General features: G+C 41.4%; 1 protein-coding gene across 2 annotated transcripts; it reads left to right on the top strand.

Annotated features, from left to right (window-relative positions):
- Positions 1–976: 976 nt before the first annotated feature.
- TNFSF10 (TNF superfamily member 10) lies at positions 977–19260 on the top strand. 2 transcript variants are annotated; one of them, XM_019024627.4, is made up of 5 exons: positions 977–1244; positions 9444–9581; positions 12790–12832; positions 15451–15555; positions 17852–19260. In XM_019024627.4, exons 1-5 carry the CDS (start codon positions 1113–1115, stop codon positions 18277–18279), a joined length of 846 nt encoding a protein of 281 aa, XP_018880172.1. In that variant the 5' UTR covers positions 977–1112; the 3' UTR covers positions 18280–19260. The 2 variants fall into 2 exon arrangements, with proteins under 2 accessions (XP_018880172.1, XP_018880173.1); XM_019024628.4 differs by lacking the exons at positions 12790–12832; positions 15451–15555 and having other exon boundaries at positions 1029–1244.
- Positions 19261–20961: the final 1701 nt, after the last annotated feature.

The following is a 20961-nucleotide window of genomic DNA, read 5'->3' as shown; positions in this document are numbered from 1 at the left end:
TAAATACATGAAAGAAAGAAAGAAAGAAAGAAAGAAAGAAAGAAAGAAAGAAAGAAAGAAAGAAAGAAGGAAGGAAGGAAGGAAGGAAGGAAAGAAGGAAAGAAGGAAAGAAGGAAAGAATAGAAAAGAAAAGAAAAGAAAGACAGAAAGAAAGGAAGAAAAAGAAAGAAAGAAATGCTGAATAAGATATAGAGACAACATACAGCTGGGCCAGCTTATGACATCTGATAGTGGGGAGATCTGGGGCTGGGTCCTGAATCTGAGGGTAATTAACTCCCTGTAACTTCTTTTCCTAATCTGTAAAAGGATAGTGACAGCGAGACATTGTGATGGGGTTAATATTTTGGAAAACATCCACATGTTTTTTTCCTTTGCCTTTCTGAGTGTGTCAACTACTTCCTACCTGTCCAGCCTAACACACAGGCATATTGTCTTGGTAGGGATGGAGATCTGAGGAGATTAGAATTTGTGTCTGAAGGTTTGCAAAGAGGAAGAAGAAGTCAATATTTAGATTCTGACATTCAAGATGGAGTTATGTAGCAAGACCATTGCTATGAGACGGTATTTCTATTTTCCTTTATCCACTCCCACCCTGCCCTCTTCCCACCCTCACAGTAGCATGAGAAAAACCACATATGGAAGTTTCAGGTCATAAAAATTATCTTATAATTTAGAAAACAGGCCTTGTGCCTATGACAGCCAGGCCATGAGGCTTAGAGCTCTGTGGTAGAATGAGGATATGTTAGGGAAAAGCAAAGAAAATCCCTCCCCTCTTTGGCTGAGGACATTATAAAAAGGAGAGCAAGAAAGAGAAGAAATGGGCTTGAGGTGAGTGCAGATAAGGGATGCATGGATCCTGAGGGCAAGGAGAGGAGCTTCTTTCAGTTCCCCTCCTTTCCAACAACTACTTTGAGACAAGAGCTGTCCCTGGGCAGTAGGAAAGGGGAGGGACAGTTGCAGGTTCAATAGATGTGGGTGGGGCCAAGGCCACAGAACCCAGAAAAACAACTCATTCGCTTTCGTTTCCTCACTGACTATAAAAGAATAGAGAAGGAAGGGCTTCAGTGACCGGCTGCCTGGCTGACTTGCAGCAGTCAGACTCTGACAGGATCATGGCTATGATGGAGGTCCAGGGGGGACCCAGCCTGGGACAGACCTGCGTGCTGATCGTGGTCTTCACAGTGCTCCTGCAGTCTCTCTGTGTGGCTGTAACTTACGTGTATTTTACCAACGAGCTGAAGCAGGTCAGTGCAGTGCAGTGCACTCAGTCTTCGAGGCGCTTAGCAACTGTCTGGTTAGCTGCTTCTTTGCATGTCAGCTTGCCCCTCTCTGAAGACTTTCCTGCTTCCTTTCTCTGTGGGTACACTCAACTGGCTTCACTAGTTACTAGCAGATGTGGGCAACAAAACTCCTGAGGGATTTTTTGTTTTTTAAAAGTATGTGTATTTTATAATATTAGCCATTGCAACTCTTCATGAAAGCTTTCTCCTAAATGCTTTTTAGTTCTTTTGTTTTCCTTTTCCAAACTTTTATTTGTGCACATTCAATTGAAAAAGATAATTTTTACAGGTTCTTTGGTGCCCATATTCAGCATACAAAAATGTAGAAGACTATTCACAAACAAAACACATTAGCTCAAAATGGAAAAAAATAACAATGACAACAATAAAACAGCCTAAGGTAGTGCACACTGTGACAGCTCTGTTTATGGGGACGTGAGAATTCATGCGAAAATAAATAGAATGTCCTTTTGTAAAAGCAGCAATGACATGTCTTGTAAACTTCCTTTTTTATATTATAGCAAGGTTTGGAATAAAATCCAAAGGGACTGGAGCTTACACTGTAGCCATGAATAAATAAAAGAGTCTATTTCCTCAATTACCGTTGGTCCAGTTTTCCTTTTGAGTCCAATGTGCAGCAGGTTTTAAAAGGTGCACAGTAAGAGATTCTAACCAATTAAGTGGTGAATGATAAAATTTCTTTCCTGCTTTCAAACACAAATGGGTAAATCTGTTCCACAGCAGTAGCAACAGCCTTTAAATAGGGCCCTGTTACTGTGATACTTCCTGTCGAAAAAATCTGTAATGTAGCTCTTAGAGTCTTTATCCAATAGCACACAGCAGGATGAAGTTCAGATTCATAACTCACATGAGGTCTATTGCTCTTTGTGAATTCTGGCAAACAGATTTCTTTATTTTTTAATTTTTTAATTTTACTTTAAGTTCTGGGATACATGTGCAGAACGTGCAGGTTTGTTACATAGGTATACATGTGCCATGGTGGTTTGCTGCACCCATCAACCCATCATCTAGGTTGTAAGCCCCACAGGCATTAGGTATTTGTTCTAATGCTCTCCCTCCCCTAGCCTCCCACCCCCGACAGGCCCCAGTGTGTGTGTTCCCCTCCCTGTGTCCATGTGCTCTCACCGTTTAACTCTCACTTATGAGTGAGAACATGCAGTGTTTGGTTTTCTGTTCCTGTGTTAATTTGCTGAGAATGATGGCTTCCAGCTTCATCCATGTCTTTGCAAAGGACATGAACTCATTCTTTTTAACAGCTGCATAGTATTCCATGGTGTATATGTGCCACATTTTCTTTATCCAGTCTATCACTGATGAGCATTTGGGTTGGTTCCAAGTCTTTGCTATTGTAAATGGTGCTGGAATAAACATATGTGTGCATGTGTCTTTATAGTAGGATGATTTATAATCCTTTGGGTATATACCCAGTAATGGGATTGCTGAGTCAAATGGTATTTCTGGTTCTTTGAGGAATTGCCACACTGTCTTCCACACTGGTTGAACTAATTTATACTCCCACCAACAGTGTAAAAGCATTCCTATTTCTCCACATCCTTCCAGCATCTGTTGTTTCCTGACTTTTTAATGACCACCATTCTAACTGGAGTGAGATGGTATCTCATTGTGGTTTTGATTTGCATTTCTCTAATGACCAGTGATGATGAGCTTTTTTTCATGTTTGTTGGCCACATAAATGTCTTCTTTTGAGAAGTATCTGTTCATATCTTTTGCCCACTTTTTGATGTGGTTTTTTTCTTGTCAATTTGTTTTACAAGAAACAAATTCCTTGTAGATTCTGCATATTAGACTTTTGTCAGATGGGTAGATTGCAAAAATTTTCTCCCATTCTGTAGGTTGCCTGTTCACTCTGATGATAGTTTCTTCTGCTGTGCAGAAGCTCTTTAGTTTAATTAGATCCCATTTGTCAATTTTGACTTTTGTTGCAATTGCTTTTGGTGTTTTAGTCATGAAGTTTTTGCCCATGCCATCTTGAATGGTATGCCTAGGTTTTCTTCTGGGGTTTTTATGCTGTTAGGTTTTACGTTTAAGTCTTTAATCCATCTTGAGTTAATTTTTGTAGAAGCTGTAAGGAAGGGGCCCAGTTTCTGTTTTCTGCATATGGCTAGCCAGTTTTCCCAGCACCATTTATTAAATAGGGAATCCTTTCCTCATTGCTTGTTTTTGTCAGGTTTGTCAAAGATCAGGTGGTTGTAGATGTGTCGTGTTATTTCTGAGGCCTCTGTTCTGTTCCATTGGTCTATGTATCTGTTTCGATACCAGTAACATGCTATTTTGGTTACTGTAGCCATCTTCCCTGCTTTATTGTTGCAGGTTGGAGTTACAGTTCTTGACTCATGAATTCTTGAGGGTGAGGGTAGCTGTATCAGAGCTGTGTCTGCTTCTGCTCATCAGTATACCTCTGGGTCTAGCATGTGGTTCCCAAGTAGCCACTAATACTAATACTTGTGGTTCACTACATACTTATTGCGTGAATGAACAGCCTTCACAAATGTGGTAGGCACCATGAATATGCAGGCAACAAGGATAGAGTCAGGCTCAACCCAAAGCCAGGCCCTAAGTCACTGAACACTCCCGTTTTGTATTCCAGATGTAGCTAGTCCTGGTGAACTTTCACATCTTTGAAATGTTTTGCTTTTAGTTATGTGGCATTCCTGTGTTGACAATAAGTGAGAATACAAAGGACTGGCATTCTGCCTATTCCTGGGGCACGGGCATGTCATGGGTAAAATCTGTAATAAAGAAGTTATCAGATAGACACAGCTGTTCATGATAAAACAATTGAAAAGCAAACTGCCAATCTCTGCCTGTGGATGGTCCATGTACAAATTGAGGTATCTTTGACAGACAAAACAAACAAACAGTGCTATTTTAATTTATGATTTTTTCGATGAAAACCCCTGGAACTATGACTGCAAAATTGCTGAAAATAAACCAACTCAGTTTTTGACTTCTAATATATATTTTAACTCATTGTATATTAAATAGTAGAGAATTATGAGCTACAAGGAACTTCAGATCCTCCCCCCACCACCACAACCACGTTTTACAGACGAGGAGACAAGAAATAATGTACTCAAGTTCAGACAAGGCTTTGGAGGCTAGCCGTGGGGCGGCTAGCACCCAGGTCTGTAGGCTCTTCCCTCCACAGTGGAATGTCCACAGGGTTAACCTATCTGCACCTTGTGATGTACACTGTGCATGCACAGCGCATCCTGCAGCACCAACTCTGCCAGCTGACTAGGAAATGAAAGGCTAAGGATCTCAGAAAAGTATAAATTGTGCAAAAGACATAGAGTAGTAACTATTTGCTAGGGAAATGTAGTTTGCATATCCCATGGAATGTAAGTTTGGTTATCCCAATCAGTCGGAAATTTTTCGTTTGGAAATGGATGAGGCAGACTCTTGTTTTATTTGCAAGTAATTATGAAAATTATGGCTACTATTAGATGACCAGTAAAGTCAGGTTTATTGTAGGACACATTTAGAAAAGATTTTCTTTTGTAAGAAAAAAATATTAATGAAACTATAATCATACCTTTAGCTTTAAGTCTACACGAGAGACTGGAATACTGCTATGTTCACCAATTTGGAGCCAGAATTTCCTAACCTTTCTTAACTTTGCAGCATAAACAGAGTAAAGCTGTTACTCCACACACAAGTAGCTCCATCAATTTGCTTACATTACAAGTTGGACTAATTTTAAGATTGAATCAACCAGTTCTTTACTCAACTGATTCATGCAATTGTCTGTATATATAATCAAATTTCTTTTTCAATTCTACTATAAAAATGGAAATTTCATATAAGGCTTAAGATCTTCCCACTTGCACACATTTTTCCTAATTGCATATTGACATATGAACACATGTACATTAGGCATGCAGAAGAATTCATTGAGAGTGCTAGAAAGCTAGGAGAATTACAGATATTGAGCAATTACTGTGTACCAGCAACTTTGAAAAGTATTGCCCGGTTTCAATTCTCATAACAATTCTATTATGTAAGTGTAATTACCCCATATTACAGATGAACAAACTAAAGCTCAGGCGAAGTTAAGAGATTTGTTCAAGATTACAAAACTAGTAAAAGGTAAAGCCTGATTTTGAACCCAGGCATGAAGGAGGTACTCAATAAATTGAAGCACCTATTTTTTTTTACAATACATTTTTTCAATACAATACAATGCTATTTTTATAGTAGCGTTCTAATTACTGCTGAAAAGTCTCCTGAAGGTGTCACTTCCTTCATCAGAAATTTTCCAAAGGGAAAATAAGTTTGAATCTTCTGTGTAGACTTTGGAAAAGTATATTCAACATAAGTATTAATTTCTTAAAATTGAATACAGGCTCCACTTTGTCTGGTGAACATTTGCAGAAGATACAGTCTGCAAGGATTATAGGGCGTAAGGGTTAAGGAAGGCTTCATAACATTGGATTGGACCTTCACAAATAGCCTGTAGACCAGCAAACATGAACAACAAATATGGGCTTAGCCCCTGAAGTCTGTGTCCCTCTGAGAAAGTTTTATGATAAAGGAATGGCCTGTCACTGTGACATCATAGATGGGGAGGAAAAAGGAGAAGGGCTTCCTCTCCACGGATCTCCATAAATGATCCTTTATGCTATTTGCAGTTTGCAGAAAATGATTGCCAGAGACTAATGTCTGGGCAGCAGACAGGGTCATTGCTGCCATCTTGAAGTCTACCTTGCTGAGTCTACCCTGCTGACCTCAAGCCCCATCAAGGACTGGTTGACCCTGGCCTAGACAACCACCATGTTTGTAACAGCACCAAGAGCAGTCGCCATGGAAATCCACTTTTCAGAACCAAGGGCTTCTGGAGCTGAAGAACAGGCACCCAGTGCAAGAGCTTTCTTTTCAGAGGCACGCAAATGAAAATAATCCCCACACGCTACCTTCTGCCCCCAGTGCCCAGGTGTGGTTAGTTAGAGAATGTAGCCTCAGCCTATGATATGCTGCAGGAAACTCATACTTTGAAGTGGAAAGGATGGGAGGAGGCGGGGGAGACATATCGTATTAATTATCATTCTTGGAATAACCACAGCACCTCATGTCAACCCGCCATGTGTCTAGTCACCAGCATTGGCCAAGTTCTATAGGAGAAACTACCAAAATTCATGATGCAAGAAACATGTGAGGGTGGAGAGAGTGACTGGGGCTTCCTCTCTGGATTTCTATTGTTCAGAAATCAATATTTATGCATAAAAAGGTCTAGAAAGAGAAACACCAAAATGACAATGTGATCTCTAGATGGTATGATTATGGGTACTTTTTTTCCTTTTTATTTTTCTATATTTTACAAATTTTCTACAAGGAATGTCATAAAAATATCCATGCTATCCATGTATAATTTTCATATAGATTTAAAGAACACAGCATTTTTATATAGTCTTATGAGAAAACAACCACACTCAAAATTATGCACACACACAGTCTGATCTCACCCCTGTAAACAAGAGAGATCATCCAAAGGTTAACTAGGAGGTGAGAATATAGCTGCTATTAGTGGTTGTTTTGTTTTGTTTTGTTTTGTTTTTGTGATTTACTTATTTAGTTTTTGGAGGGTTTTTTTTCTTTTAGAAAAGTGTTCTTTACTTTTCCATGCTTCCCTGCTTGCCTGTGTATCCCGAATGTATCCAGGCTTTATAAACTCCTGGGTAATAATGTAGCTACATTAACTTGTTAACCTCCCATCCACTTATACCCAGGACCTTACTCAATTTTCCAGGTTCCCCCCACCTCCTCCTGAAAGTATTTCTGGAAAATACTCAGAAGGGATCACAGGCTGTAGCCAGCAATTGGTGCTAACCTGGGCTAGTCCCTGTGGCACAAGCTCCACCACCACCAATGTCAAACTCCACCTCAGTTGATAAGTTGTTGCCTGCTGCCATTACTGCCTGATCACAGGCAGCTTTCAACTCTGTACCTTGCCTCTCACAACTGGAGCCTCCCATATTCAGCCATTTCTTGCTGAGATAGCTTACAGCTGATGTGAAGTGAAAAGGCATACCGCTCCCTCCTTTCTGTGTCATGCACACCTTTTTGCCCCAACAAGTTACAGAGACTTGTGAGCCTGCTTGTTCAGTGTAATCAAACCGAAGCTTGGCCAGAGCCAACTCATACTGAGTGAACTGGGACAGTGTCCAGGGAAAGTTTGCTCTTCCTGGAACCACCCTCGGGCCTTGTGGCTGATCCCAGTTTCTCGTCTCTTCCTTCTTGATCCTTTCCCACAGTTTGCTAGACATGCTCTCATATTTCTGAATCATATGTGACTGAGTGCCTTCCTTGGAAAGGTTTTGCATCTCCCAAGTCAATTCGAGGTGCAACTGGATGTTTACAGGTGGGGCAGGCAGGGGCAAGGAAATGTACCTAAGTCCATGGCCAGTCATATCTCAACTCAGGAGGCCCCAGCTTCACCTCCAACTACATATACTACGGGAATGTTTTTCTCTTGTAATTTAAAAGAGGAAGAAAGAAAATAAACATTTGTTTAAAAGTAAATGAATGATCTATGTCAGGGTGTGTGGAAGAAATTTATTAACTCAAGTTTGCACCTTTGCATTTGAGGGACCTTGGCCAAATGTCCAAGGGTTACGTGGCTGAGTACAGAACTGTGTGATTCTAGCTGGGACCTCTCATAAACAGTTAAGATATTTTGATTTAAAATGATATTGTCTTTCTATAGGAAGGAGTGAATCATCATTCAATTTGATCCTCCCTTCAACCTTTGCAGTACCTTAGTTCAAATAACAGATTAAAATTGTCATTTACTCATTTATTTCCCCAGGTAGAGTCAATTCAGCAGATTTTTTTTTTTTTTTTTTTTTTTGAGACGGAGTCTCGCTCTGTTGCCCAGGCTAGAGTGCAATGGCATGATCTCAGCTCACTGCAAGCTCCGCCTCCCGGGTTCACACCATTCTCCTGCCTCAGCCTCCCAAGTAGCTGGGACTACAGGCGCCCGCCACCACGCCCAGCTAATTTTTTGTATTTTTTTAGTAGAGACGGGGTTTCACTGGGTTAGCCAGGATGGTCTCGATCTCCTGACTTTGTGATTCACCCGCCTCGGCCTCCCAGAGTGCTGGGATTATAGGCATGAGCCACCGCGCCTGGCCAATTCAGCAGATTTTTTCAGGGAAATAACGTCTCTTCCATCCCACTTGTTAAAACAAAACAAAACAGAAGAGAAGAAATGAGCAAAGCAAACAAACAAACAAACAAAACCCTTCTGGCTTTGTTTGGACCTTCTGTTTCCTGTTTTTCTCAATTAAACAATTGTCAGCCTGAAGAGTTCTGTGTGGTTTGGGTTGGGGTGTGTGTGGGTGTGTGTGTGTGTGTTTATAACATCAAGCAAGGATTTGTTGATGAGGGTGAGGAGCTCGTTGATAATGATCTGACTATTGCCATTGTTTACTTTCAATCAGAAACAGGGAGAAAACCTTCAAAGAGTGTTTGAAGTCTCTACCAATAAATCCCTAGTTAGTGTAAACATTTAATGAGACAGCATTCAGATTTCTAGCGGCAACATGGTCCAGATTCTGCCAGGCAGAGGAGTAGAAATCAGATCAGTAACTAGAATCTACTTAGCTAGCCACAGCTCAGATCTAGAAACAGAACATGACCCCCTCCCAAATGACTTGGCTGTTTTTTATTTAAAAATGTAAACTGACTCCACTACCGACCTTGTATCTAGGTAGGTTTCCACCTTCAAAATGGGATACATACCATGGCAGAACTGGAAGAGACCTCAGAATCACCGTAGTGAACCGGCTCAAAACTATGAACAGACACAGGAGAATGGAAGCAACTTGTCAAGAAAAGCACAGCTGTTTAGTAAGGGAGGCAGGGAAGGACACTGTGACTCCAGATGCCTGAAGCACACCTGCATCCTTTCCACCATATCCAGCTGCTTACTTTTATTCTTTTTTTTTTTTTTTTTTTTTAAGGACAAAGGAGAGCATGCTCACTTTTATTTCAAACAGGAACTTACTCAATATGCGAAAACTTCTCTAAGTCTGCTATCAGTTTCTGTTGTCTTAACTTCCAAATGAACAAAAATAAAAAGCACTTATGCAAAATATTGTGTTATATTCCATCTCAACCCAGATGCAGGACAAGTACTCCAAAAGTGGCATTGCTTGTTTCTTAAAAGAAGATGACAGTTATTGGGACCCCAATGACGAAGAGAGTATGAACAGCCCCTGCTGGCAAGTCAAGTGGCAACTCCGTCAGCTCGTTAGAAAGGTAGGTAACCTCACCAGGTGACCTCACCAGCAGGCGGAGAAGGCCAGAAGAATTCCTTAAAGCAAAGGAATCTTTAAGATAATCAAGTCTAGACTCTTCATTTTACAAATAAGAAAACTTAGGCCCAGAGTATTTAAGTAATTTTCCCCAAATTCATAGAACTAGGAAAATGGGGCATAGCAGCAAAGGGCAGGACCTGGCCGACTCCTGATCTAGAGTTCATTCCTCTGCCCCGGACAGCCTCCACATCTAGTCTAACCTTTTGATCTCACATTATGGAAACTGAGGCACACACAGGGTAATGAAGAGAAGGTCACAAAGTCATAAAGAATGTGTGGCATTGTTTTTCATTCAAAAGATAAAGAAGATCAAATAATGATATTTTATATTCTTCCCACATTGCTGATGTCTGGAATCAAATATTTATTTTTGTATGCATATAGAGATAAAGAAAGAGGAAAGTAAGAAGAAAGAAAGAGGAAAGGAAGGGAAGGGAAGAAAGAGATACTTTGAGAAATTGAAGGTGGTTTTTTCTTAATTTACAGCCAATAAATAACAAATTACAAAAAGTATCTGTTTATGGAAGTTGCTTAAACAGGACCTCCAGTAGAGACATGTTAGTTAATAGTTTATTTTACTAAATGTGGCAGAGTGACAGATCTAATCAAGTTTCTTCTCTTAGGCTCTTCCTTCTTTATAAGATGGCATTAAATAATATTTGCAGCCGGGTGTAGTGGCTCACGCCTGTAATCCCAGCACTTTGGGAGGTTGAGGCAGGCGGATCACCTGAGGTCAGGAGTTGAAGACCAGCCTGGCCAAAATGGTGAAACCCTGTCTCTACTAAAAATACAAAAATTGGCAAAGTGTGGTGGTGTGTGCCTGTACTCCCAGCTACTTGGGAGGCTGAGACAGGAGAACTGCTTGAACCTAAGAGGCAGAAGTTGCAGTGAGCTGAGATCGTGCCACTGCACTCTAGCCTGGGCAACAGAGCAAGACTCTATCTCAAAAACCAAAAAAAAAAAAAAAAAAATTGCTTCTGCCTATGTAAAAATATCAGATGAGAACACAGCTATAAAAATACTCTGTAAACTGTGAAGTACCACATACACCACCTTTGTTTAAAGATGTTAACTGGGGGAATTCCCAGTGTAGGAGGAGAATGTGTTTCACACATGTTTATAAGTCCATTGTTTGGTGCTCTGCATCTGTTTCTCCATATAAATACTGTTAAGTTGGTGGTTAGGGATCAAGCTGATAATCCTGAGCTGTTTTCACAGTAGAGCCCTGACACATGTAAGATGCTATTTCTATGGGAAATGAAACTAGACTTCCTTCTAGGAGTCCTAGAAACATACCTGTTCTGTGGCTGCCCTGGCGGCATTGCCCCAGGCAGGGGGGCCCACTCCACACAAGCTGTACGGAAGCAGCTATGATTCCACCACTGCAAATGACAGCAAGTGTTCAGGGGGCAAGGACGAGGAGACTAGGAAAAGCCTGGGTTGGAGAAGGGTCCTGAGGAAGCTGAGAAATGAAACTCCCAAGTTCCTGGGATAGGGGCTTGGGGAGGGTGGAGGTGCGATTGTCCAGCAGGGGAGAGAGGCTGAGAACTAGGGTGGGAATCTGGAGACTGAGGAGATGGCTGGGTGCTGTGGACAGGGAGTGGGGAGATAAGAGAAATAGTGAGGACATTTCTCTTTCCTGCTATTCCTGCCATTCTCCCTCCCATTCTCACATCCTGCTACCAACTAGAATAGCGGGAAGCTGGGAGAGAACACAGAGGGAATAGGTGAGAATGTGGGAAAAATAATTCTCTTTTTCTTTTCAGGCACATTAGTTGAACAGATTTATTCCAGTAAATATCCTATGCCCATTTCATACATTATCTCATTTAATCCTCATGACAGCTCTGAATAATAAATCGTTATTATCCTCTTAAATATATTTCAAAAATAGATTAATAAATTGAAGTTTAGATCAGTCAAATAACTTGAACAGTCTCACAGAGCCAGTAACTGAAACATTTGAATGCAGGGCATCTGGCCATGCTTCTAGTCACTCTTTTTATTTTGCCTCCCACATTGTAGGAAAGACCCTTTTCTTTTTCCTGTTGCTTCCCCTTCTTTCCTTCCTTTCTGTTGCAGAATAAGAGGAAGAGAGAGTAAGAGTGGGAAAGAGAGACACACAGAGAGAAATGAGAGACAGAGATAAGAGAGAATGCTGTGGTTTCCTCTCACTTCCCCTTCCCGTAAGTCAGTGCCCAGGGAACTGATTACAGTCAGTCCACCGCCACCACTCCCTGCCCCCATTATCCGGCATCAGGGCTTGCGGTGGAGGGAGAAGCAGAGAGCTTCTGCTTTGGGCTGGAAGTATAGAGAAGGCAAGTTTCTGACAGTTGCAACATTAACTACAGCGACTGAGAAAGAGGGCAGTGATGGGAGAAGGTGGCAGGAGGGACAGAGCTGAATTCAGAAGCCATGGATAAGCCAAGTCAGGGTCTTCCCATTTAATAGAAAGGTTTGGTTTTCACTCTTTCTTACTGGTTTTCCCCACTGGTTAGTACAAAGGCGGGGAGAGGTTACTAGATATTTAGCAAAGATATGGGAAGATGGTAAAATATCTTTATGTTGAGAATGGCTCAGCCACATTCTCAGAAGTGAAAGAATGACACGGTGTTGTCAGGTTATACCTCGATAGGCTATGTATGTCTGTGGGCATCCTGAGAGAGAGGAAGTGTGCCCTGCGTCTTGAGGCTTGCGTCTGTCCAACAATTTTAAGCCCCTGGGCTCTGTTACCCAGTGCACTTATACACACACACACATGAATGTGCACATACATACACCCCACACACAGAAAGTGACATGACATGGCTGCCACACCCATCAGCCACATTTGGCTGACTTCACATGGCGGATGGCTTCTTCCTCCTGCACTGCTCCAGGTGTGGCCTTTCCAAGACTTCATCCAGCAACAGAACTTTCCCAGGCAGAGGACCATCCCTTGATTGCTGTGCGGGGACAGCTATCTCAATATTTATCCCAGCTCCCACCCCACCCCTTACAGACCCTATGCTTGACCAACTTAAAGCTTCCTAGATTGATAATGCATGTAGAAATTTCCTGTTAGACATCAGCAAGATGAGCCATAGGCATTCTATAGTCAGTTTAAATTTTTAGGGAAATTAACAAGCTTTATTCAATAATATTTGCAGATGATTTTGAGAACCTCTGAGGAAACCATTTCTACAGTTCAAGGTAGTATCTTTTTTGTTGTTATTTTAATTTTTTACTGTCATCTTCATGACAGGTTGTGAATAGTTCTCCATTATCCTTCTCTGTGTTCTCATCCACTCATCCATCCTCTGATCTGCTGCTCTGTATCTCAAGCCACTTGTTGATCCTACTTCCCTCTTTACATTGGCAGCTAGGAAGCTCAGAACCAAATCTGTGGCCCATCTTTGGTCAGAACTTTATTTCAGCTTAATTTTATTCTTCCCCATGAATTTTCCTTTCACCTTAATTTCTTCACTTATCAGTTTCTACCTTCTAATGTGTTACAAACAAGCCATCTTAAATCATTTCTGGGAAATTGAGAGAAATAAATGAAGTCCCTTAAAGTTACCCTTCTTTGTTTCAGGCCACCACTGGGCTCCAGGTCTTTCTTTGCAAAAGCCTCCTCCTCCATCATCCCTTTCCCAACAATCTTTCTACCCACCCACAATCCTCATCCTGTGGTCTCCATGCCACACCACCCTCTTGTTCATGGTCAGCAGCCTTCTCTCGACCCACCTCTCTGTTCACTACTGTTGCCCAGGCTGGCTTCTTTAGCCTTCCATCTGGCACTCCATCATACTTTACAGCTCACGTAATTGTCACCTCTTCAGAGAGGGCTTCCCTGGACACCTTTCTAAGTAAATTCCCTGCACTCTGTTATTTTTATCACATGTACCTTGTTCATTTCCTTTCAGTTATTTTTTTAAATCTGTTATTCTTTTCCAATGCAATAAACTTCTTCATCACTTGGCACCCCCATTTTCCTTTATTAAATATGTTTTCTTAAATATAAAGGACAGGACCTGTTCCTGGGGTCTAAGCCTTCTTTCTTATCATTTCTCCAAAGGTGAAAGCAGTAGTGAGAATGTTGAACACTCCACCTATTCAGATGAGGCATACCAGATTAATGGTCTACAGCAGATAGATGCATGTACTGTTTTCAGTGTTGGAAGAATAAAATTCTTTGTTATTCATCCCAGTAAGGTGAAACACTACTCTGTATACCAAGATATAGCCATGGTACCTCGATATACATATTTGCAGGTTTCTTTTTTGGGAGGTGTTTGCTATAACCAGTTGGAAATTTCCTCTTTTAAAAATTTGCTTTCAAAAGGCTTTCCTATCCATATCCTTGAAATGACCTTAACAAATCTGTTGCCCAGGCTGGAGTGCAGTGGTACGATCATGGCTCACTGCAGCCTCAACTTCCTGGCCTCAAGCAATCCTCCCACCTCAACTTCCCGAATAGTAGGACTACGGGCACAGGCCAACATGCCTGGCTGATTTTTCTATTTTTTATAGAGACAAGGTTTCACTATGTTGCCCAGGCTAATCTCAAACTCTCAGGCTAAGTGATCCACCCATCTTGGCCTCCAAATTGTCACTTTCTAATTCGTATTTTCTGTAGAAGGCTGTAAGTCTCTTGAGGACATGGTCAGTGAAATCAGTGATTAATATTTGTAGCCCTCTGGGGTGTAGTGCCTTACCCTAGCACTGTCTGTTTGATGAAAGAATATAATTTATCTTACAACCAATGTAAGCACACTTGGGAAGTTTGAACTGATTCTTTTAGAGAAAGTCATTTGTTACATTTCTTTTTTTTTTTTTGACGGAGTCTTGCTCTGTTGCCCAGGCTGGAGTGCAATGGTGAGATCTCTGCTCACTGCAAGCTCTGCCTCCTGGATTCACACCATTCTCCTGCCTCAGCCTCCCGAGTAGTTGGGACTATAGGCGCCTGCCACCATGCCCAGCTAATTTTTTTGTATTTTTAGTAGAGACAGGGTTTCACCATGTTAGCCAGGATGGTCTCGATCTCCTCACCTGGTGATCCGCCCACCTACGGCTTCCCAAAGTGCTGGGATTACAGGCGTGAGCCACCGCGCCCGGCCTACATTTCTGTTTTTTTAAGGCTACTCCAAAATACTTTGGATGGTGATCAATAAATGTTATTTGTTTATTATGATCTAGTGAATTCGCAACTTATATGCTCGTATACTCAATATCATGACCAGAATGTCAATTCCTATTCTTTTTTTTGGAGTGGAAGGGTGGTTGCAAGATGACTGCTGGATATCAGTTTGCAGCATCTAAGAGCAATTGTTATCATTGCTACTGCTTTAGAATCTGCAGTAGTTAGCACAGAGAAAGGAAAATTGAGATGACAAAAATTGGTACCACTCTGTTTATTTCTCTATGTAATTCAAGGTGGAAATTTGCCAATACGTAGTTATTTGCACACTTTAACTCAGCAGGATTATTACACAACTACAGCTATTTCTTTATTTATATTTTTGGAAAAGGGATAGAATCTTCACTTTGTTGTATCTTCACTTTGTTTCTCTTTGAACCTTACCCGTGAGACACTAATAAATTATAATCCATGTTACTGCTTATTCTTTCCGTGTAAAGTACTTTTCAAGTTGATCATAAGCTGAGGTAGGTTGATCATAATATCAAAATGTTATTTTTATGAAAACTCATAGAATCAACTTTGGAAGCCCAGTATGCTTACAATGGCTGATTGACAACACCTATGAAGAGCAAGGTATTGGAGAACTAGTTTGGCAAGTGTTGATGACCCTTTATCATTTCTCTTTTAGAAAAGCAACAAAATATTTCTCCCCTAGTGAGAGAAAGAGGTCCTCAGAGAGTAGCAGCTCACATAACTGGGACCAGAGGAAGAAGCAACACATTGTCTTCTCCAAGTAAGAGAAACAACAAATAAGTGACTTAAGGGAAAATAATGGAAGGATTGTGCCAAGTAACCTAGTTTTTAAAGAATTTTACCTGAAATGTTTATATGGCTGTCTACAAAATGCTCAGTATTAATCAGATCTCAGATTGACTGTTTTCAGATGCAAGATTACAGACAAATAGCTCAATTATTGCCACGACATAACTGGCCTCAGGAAAATTACAAAGTGGGAGAATTTTGTCTTTGCAGTTTTCAGGATCCAATTTTTTTTTTCCTTCTTTAGAGTAATTTCTCGCTCTTTCTTTCTTTCTTTTTCTTTCTTTCTTTCTTTTTTTTTTAGACAGAGTTTCACGTTTGTTGCCCAGGCTGGAGTGCAATGGCACCATCTCGGCTTACTGCAACCTCTGCCTCCAGTGTTCAAGCAATTCTCCTGCCTCAGCCTCCCAAGTAGCTGGGATTACAGGCACGCAGCTCCACGCCTGGCTAATTTTGTATTTTTAGTAGAGATGGGATTTCTCCATGTTGGTCAGGCTGGTCTCGAACTCCCGACCTCAGGTGATCCACCCGCCTCGGCCTCCCAAAGTGCTGGGATTACAGGTGTGAGCCACTGCACCCAGCCTTTCTCTCTTATGATTACTTCTTCCATCCCTCTGCACTTCTCTTCTTTGCTCGCCATCAAATCTCCCTTCTCTTTAAAGGTTCTAAATCATTTACTATCCCTATGAATCACTAGGTGCTCCTAGTGGCATTTATATTAAATGAAACCATAGGAGATTGCCAATATTTGACCATATTTTACTTACACAAATGTCAGCTTCATATAGTTTAACCATATATGTTACATCTAATTTATATATAGGCAGAACATGTGTTGATATGTTGCTATGTAATACTGTGCATGGGTATTTTTTTGTTTTGTTTTTTTTTTTTGAGACGGAGTTTCACTTTTGTCGCCCAGGCTGGAGTGCAATGGCGCCATCTCGGCTCACTGCAACCTTTGCCTCCCAGGTTCAAGCGATTCTCCTGCCTCAGCTTCCCGAGTAGCTGGGATTACAAGCATGCACCACTACACGAGGCTGGTCTCAAACTCTTGACCTCAGCTGATCCACACCCCCCGGCCTCCCAAAGTGCTGGAATTACAGGCGTCAGCCACCGCACCAGGCCTCTGTGCATCGGTCTTATAGTGTAAATATCTAGGTTGGAATCACAGCTCCTCTTCACCTAGATGCATGTTTTGAGCAAATTACTTAACCTAGTCAAGCTTCGGTTTCTTCATATGCAAAGTTGAGACAAATCTTAACTCACAAAATGATGCAAAATGTCTGGTCTATTGTATGTACTCAAGAAATACTCACCTTTATTTTTATCAAAGGCTTTGTCCCGTAAATTTGTCTAAAAATATTTCAGACATCAGTTAATAGATAAAAAGTTTGTTTGGGGGTTTGGGGTTGGTTGGTTGGTTTAGTTTCTTCTGGGTAGTTGCCTTCTTGACATTCTTGGAGTCATGTTTTATAAGTGATTGGCATGTTCTGCCTACAAGTGAGGGGATTATTATGATGTTACTGCTTGCTACTCATCAATAAATATAACTGGTTTACGCTCTGGAAAAGCCCAATTTTGCACCAATCGTGGAGATAGGCTAAAAGTGTAAATGAATATCATTTTGGAAGGTTCATTTTTCATTCAAAACCTTTGAGTGTGAAAGATTCAAGGATCTGAGGATCTTTAAAATCTAGGCTCCTTTGCCAACTTTGTGCCTCTATTATTTTTGGCTAGAGACGCCATCTGCTTGGATGTGCCTTTGACTCTGGAGAGCTGAGAAAGATCAAAGAGGGACCCAAAGAGTCCAAAAGGAATGGAAAGAACTTCTGAGATTTAGGCCTAAAGAAATAGATACGTTTATTTCGGTTTCCTTCTGGATTGTCCACTTAAGTTCACCAGCACAAGACGGGAGGAACAGATTCAGGGCAGAAGTTCTGCCCAGGAGAAACCATTGCTATCTGAGTGGGCCATCCCTTGTGCTACCATTCTAAGTGTGACACATGTGGCATAAGCAGCTGACAAGGTATAAAAAGACAAGGGACTCCCAACAGTTCCCAATGTCACAATGATGCAGGAACCTCCCAATTTCTATGTGACTAGAATTTATAATCCACATTAAGATTGAAGGAGGAAGAAGTTTGATATTAGATTGAAATCCCTGGCAAGCCCAACAAAAATATAGGCTGGCCACAGCTGCAAAAAAGCTCCTTGCTTTGCTACAAATTCCCTTCTGTTAACGCTCTTTCTCTCTAAATTTCCTACAGACTCCAAGAATGAAAAGGCTCTGGGCCGCAAAATAAACTCCTGGGAATCATCAAGGAGTGGGCATTCATTCCTGAGCAACTTGCACTTGAGGAATGGCGAACTGGTCATCCATGAAAAAGGGTTTTACTACATCTATTCCCAAACATACTTTCGATTTCAGGAGGAAATAAAAGAAAACACAAAGAACGACAAACAAATGGTCCAATATATTTACAAATACACAAGTTATCCTGACCCTATATTGTTGATGAAAAGCGCTAGAAATAGTTGTTGGTCTAAAGATGCAGAATATGGACTCTATTCCATCTATCAAGGGGGAATATTTGAGCTTAAGGAAAATGACAGAATTTTTGTTTCTGTAACAAATGAGCACTTGATAGACATGGACCATGAAGCCAGTTTTTTCGGGGCCTTTTTAGTTGGCTAACTGACCTGGAAAGAAAAAGCAATAACCTCAAAGTGACTATTCAGTTTTCAGGATGATACACTATGAAGATGTTCCAAAAAATCTGACCAAAACAAACAAACAGAAAACAAAAAAACCTCTATGCAATCTGAGTAGAGCAGCCACAACCAAAAAATTCTACAACACACACTGTTCTGAAAGTGACTCACTTATCCCAAGAAAATGAAATTGCTGAAAGATCTTTCAGGACTCTACCTCATATCAGTTTGCTAGCAGAAATCTAGAAGACTGTCAGCTTCCAAACATTAATGCAATGGTTAACATCTTCTGTCTTTATAATCTACTCCTTGTAAAGACTGTAGAAGAAAGAGCAACAATCCATCTCTCAAGTAGTGTATCACAGTAGTAGCCTTCAGGTTTCCTTAAGGGACAACATCCTTAAGTCAAAAGAGAGAAGAGGCACCACTAAAAGATCGCGGTTTGCCTGGTGCAGTGGCTCACGCCTGTAATCCCAACATTTTGGGAACCCAAGGTGGGTAGATCACGAGGTCAAGAGATCAAGACCATAGTGACCAACATAGTGAAACCCCATCTCTACTGAAAGTACAAAAATTAGCTGGGTGTGTTGTTGGCACATGCCTGTAGTCCCAGCTACTTGAGAGGCTGAGGCAGGAGAATCGTTTGAACCTGGGAGGCAGAGGTTGCAGTGTGGTGAGATCATGCCACTACACTCCAGCCTGGCGACAGAGCGAGACTTGGTTTCAAAAAAAAAAAAAAAACTTCAGTAAGTACGTGTTATTTTTTTCAATAAAATTCTATTACAGTATGTCATGTTTGCTGTAGTGCTCATATTTATTGTTGCTTTTGTTTTAGTACTCACTTGTTTCATAATATCAAGATTACTAAAAATGGGGGAAAAGACTTCTAATCTTTTTTTCATAATATCTTTGACACATATTACAGAGGAAATAAATTTCTTACTTTTAATTTAATATGATCAAATGTATCAGTTCTTTTATTTATGGCTAATACTTTTGTTCTGGGTTGAGTTGTGCTGTGTCCTCAGGAAAGATATGTTGAAGTCTTACTCACCAGTACCTCAGAATATAACCTTATTTGGACATAGGGCCATTGTGAATGTAACTAGTTAAGGTAAGGTCATACTGGAAAAGGATGGGCCCTTAATACAAGATGACTAGTATTTTTCTTTTTTTTTTTTTTGAGACAGAGTCTCTCTGTCACCCAGGCTGGAGTGCAATGGCTTAATCTCGGTTCACTGCAAACTACACCTCCCAGGTTCAAGTGATTTTCCTGCCTCAGCCTCCTGAGTAGCTGGGAATTACAGGTGTGCACCACCATGCCCGGCTAATTTTTGTATTTTTAGTAGAGATGGGGTTTTGCCATGTTGGCCAGGCTGGTCTTGAACTCCTGACCTCAGGTGATCCACCCCCCCTCGGCCTCCCAAAGTGTGGGATTACAGGCATGAGCCACTGCGACTGGCCCACTGGCATTTTTGTAAGAAGAGGGAAATTTGGGGCCGGGCGCAGTGGCTCACGCCTGTAATCCCAGCACTTTGGGAGGCCGAGGTGGGCGGATCACGAGGTCAGGAGATCGAGACCATCCTGGCTAACATGGTGAAACCCCCGTCTCTACTGAAAATACAAAAAATTAGCCAGGCGAGGTGATGGGTGCCTGTAGTCCCAGCTGCTCGGGAGGCTGAGGCAGGAGAATGGCGTGAACCCAGGAGGCGGAACTTGCAGTCAGCCAAGATTGCGCCACTGCACTCCAGCCTGGGTGACAGAGAGACTCTGTCTCAAAAAGAGGGAAATTTGGTTATCTGGTTTCAAAGACACACGGGGAGAACACTGGTGATTACAGACACAGAATGGAGTGATGCCGCTGGGAGCCAAAGCATGACCAAGGATTGACAGCCATCATCAGAAGCTTGGAAGAAACAAGGAAGGATTGATTCTACGCAATCTCAGAGGGAGCACGACCTTGCTGACACCTTGATTTCAGACTTCTGGGCCCCAGAACTATAAGAGAGTACATTTCTGTTGTTGAAAGCCACCTGCTTTGTGACATTTTGTTCCAGCAGCTGTAGGAAACTACCTTACCTTTCATATCTTGTTCAAGAAATCTTTGCACTATCATACAGATATCACCATATATTTTTTTCTAAAAAAATTAAAGTTTAGCCTTCATGGTTTGATAATGTCATTCAACTGTAATTTAATTTGTGTATGAGGTGAGATAGGAGTCTAATTTTTTTTTTTTGAGATGGGGTCTTGCTCTGTTGACCAGGCTGAAGTGCAGTGGTGCAATCTTGGCTCACTGCAACCTCCACCTCCCGGGTTTAAGAAATTCTCTGCCTCAGCTCCCCAATACCTGGGATTACAGTCGCATGCCACCACACCCAGCTAATTTTTTTTTTTGTATTTTTAGTAGAGACAAGGTTTCACCATCTTGGCCAGGCTGGTCTTGAACCCCTGACCTCGTGATCCACCCACCTTGACCTCCCAAAGTGCGGGGATTACAGGTGTGAGCCACTGTGCCCGGCCTAATTTTATATTTTACCATATAAATAGCCAGTTGTCCAACACTGTTTATTGATTCGTCCCTCATTTTCCCTGCTGATTTTAATGTCTGTTCTATCATACACCAAGCACTCATGGTTCTGTTTCTGTGGGTATTTTTTACCTA

Source organism: Gorilla gorilla, chromosome 2, assembly GCF_029281585.2.
Source record: "Gorilla gorilla gorilla isolate KB3781 chromosome 2, NHGRI_mGorGor1-v2.1_pri, whole genome shotgun sequence".
Lineage (NCBI taxonomy): Eukaryota > Metazoa > Chordata > Mammalia > Primates > Hominidae > Gorilla > Gorilla gorilla.
The sequence above is the reverse complement of the archived record's forward strand: the minus strand, read 5'-3'. Positions and strand labels throughout refer to the sequence as shown.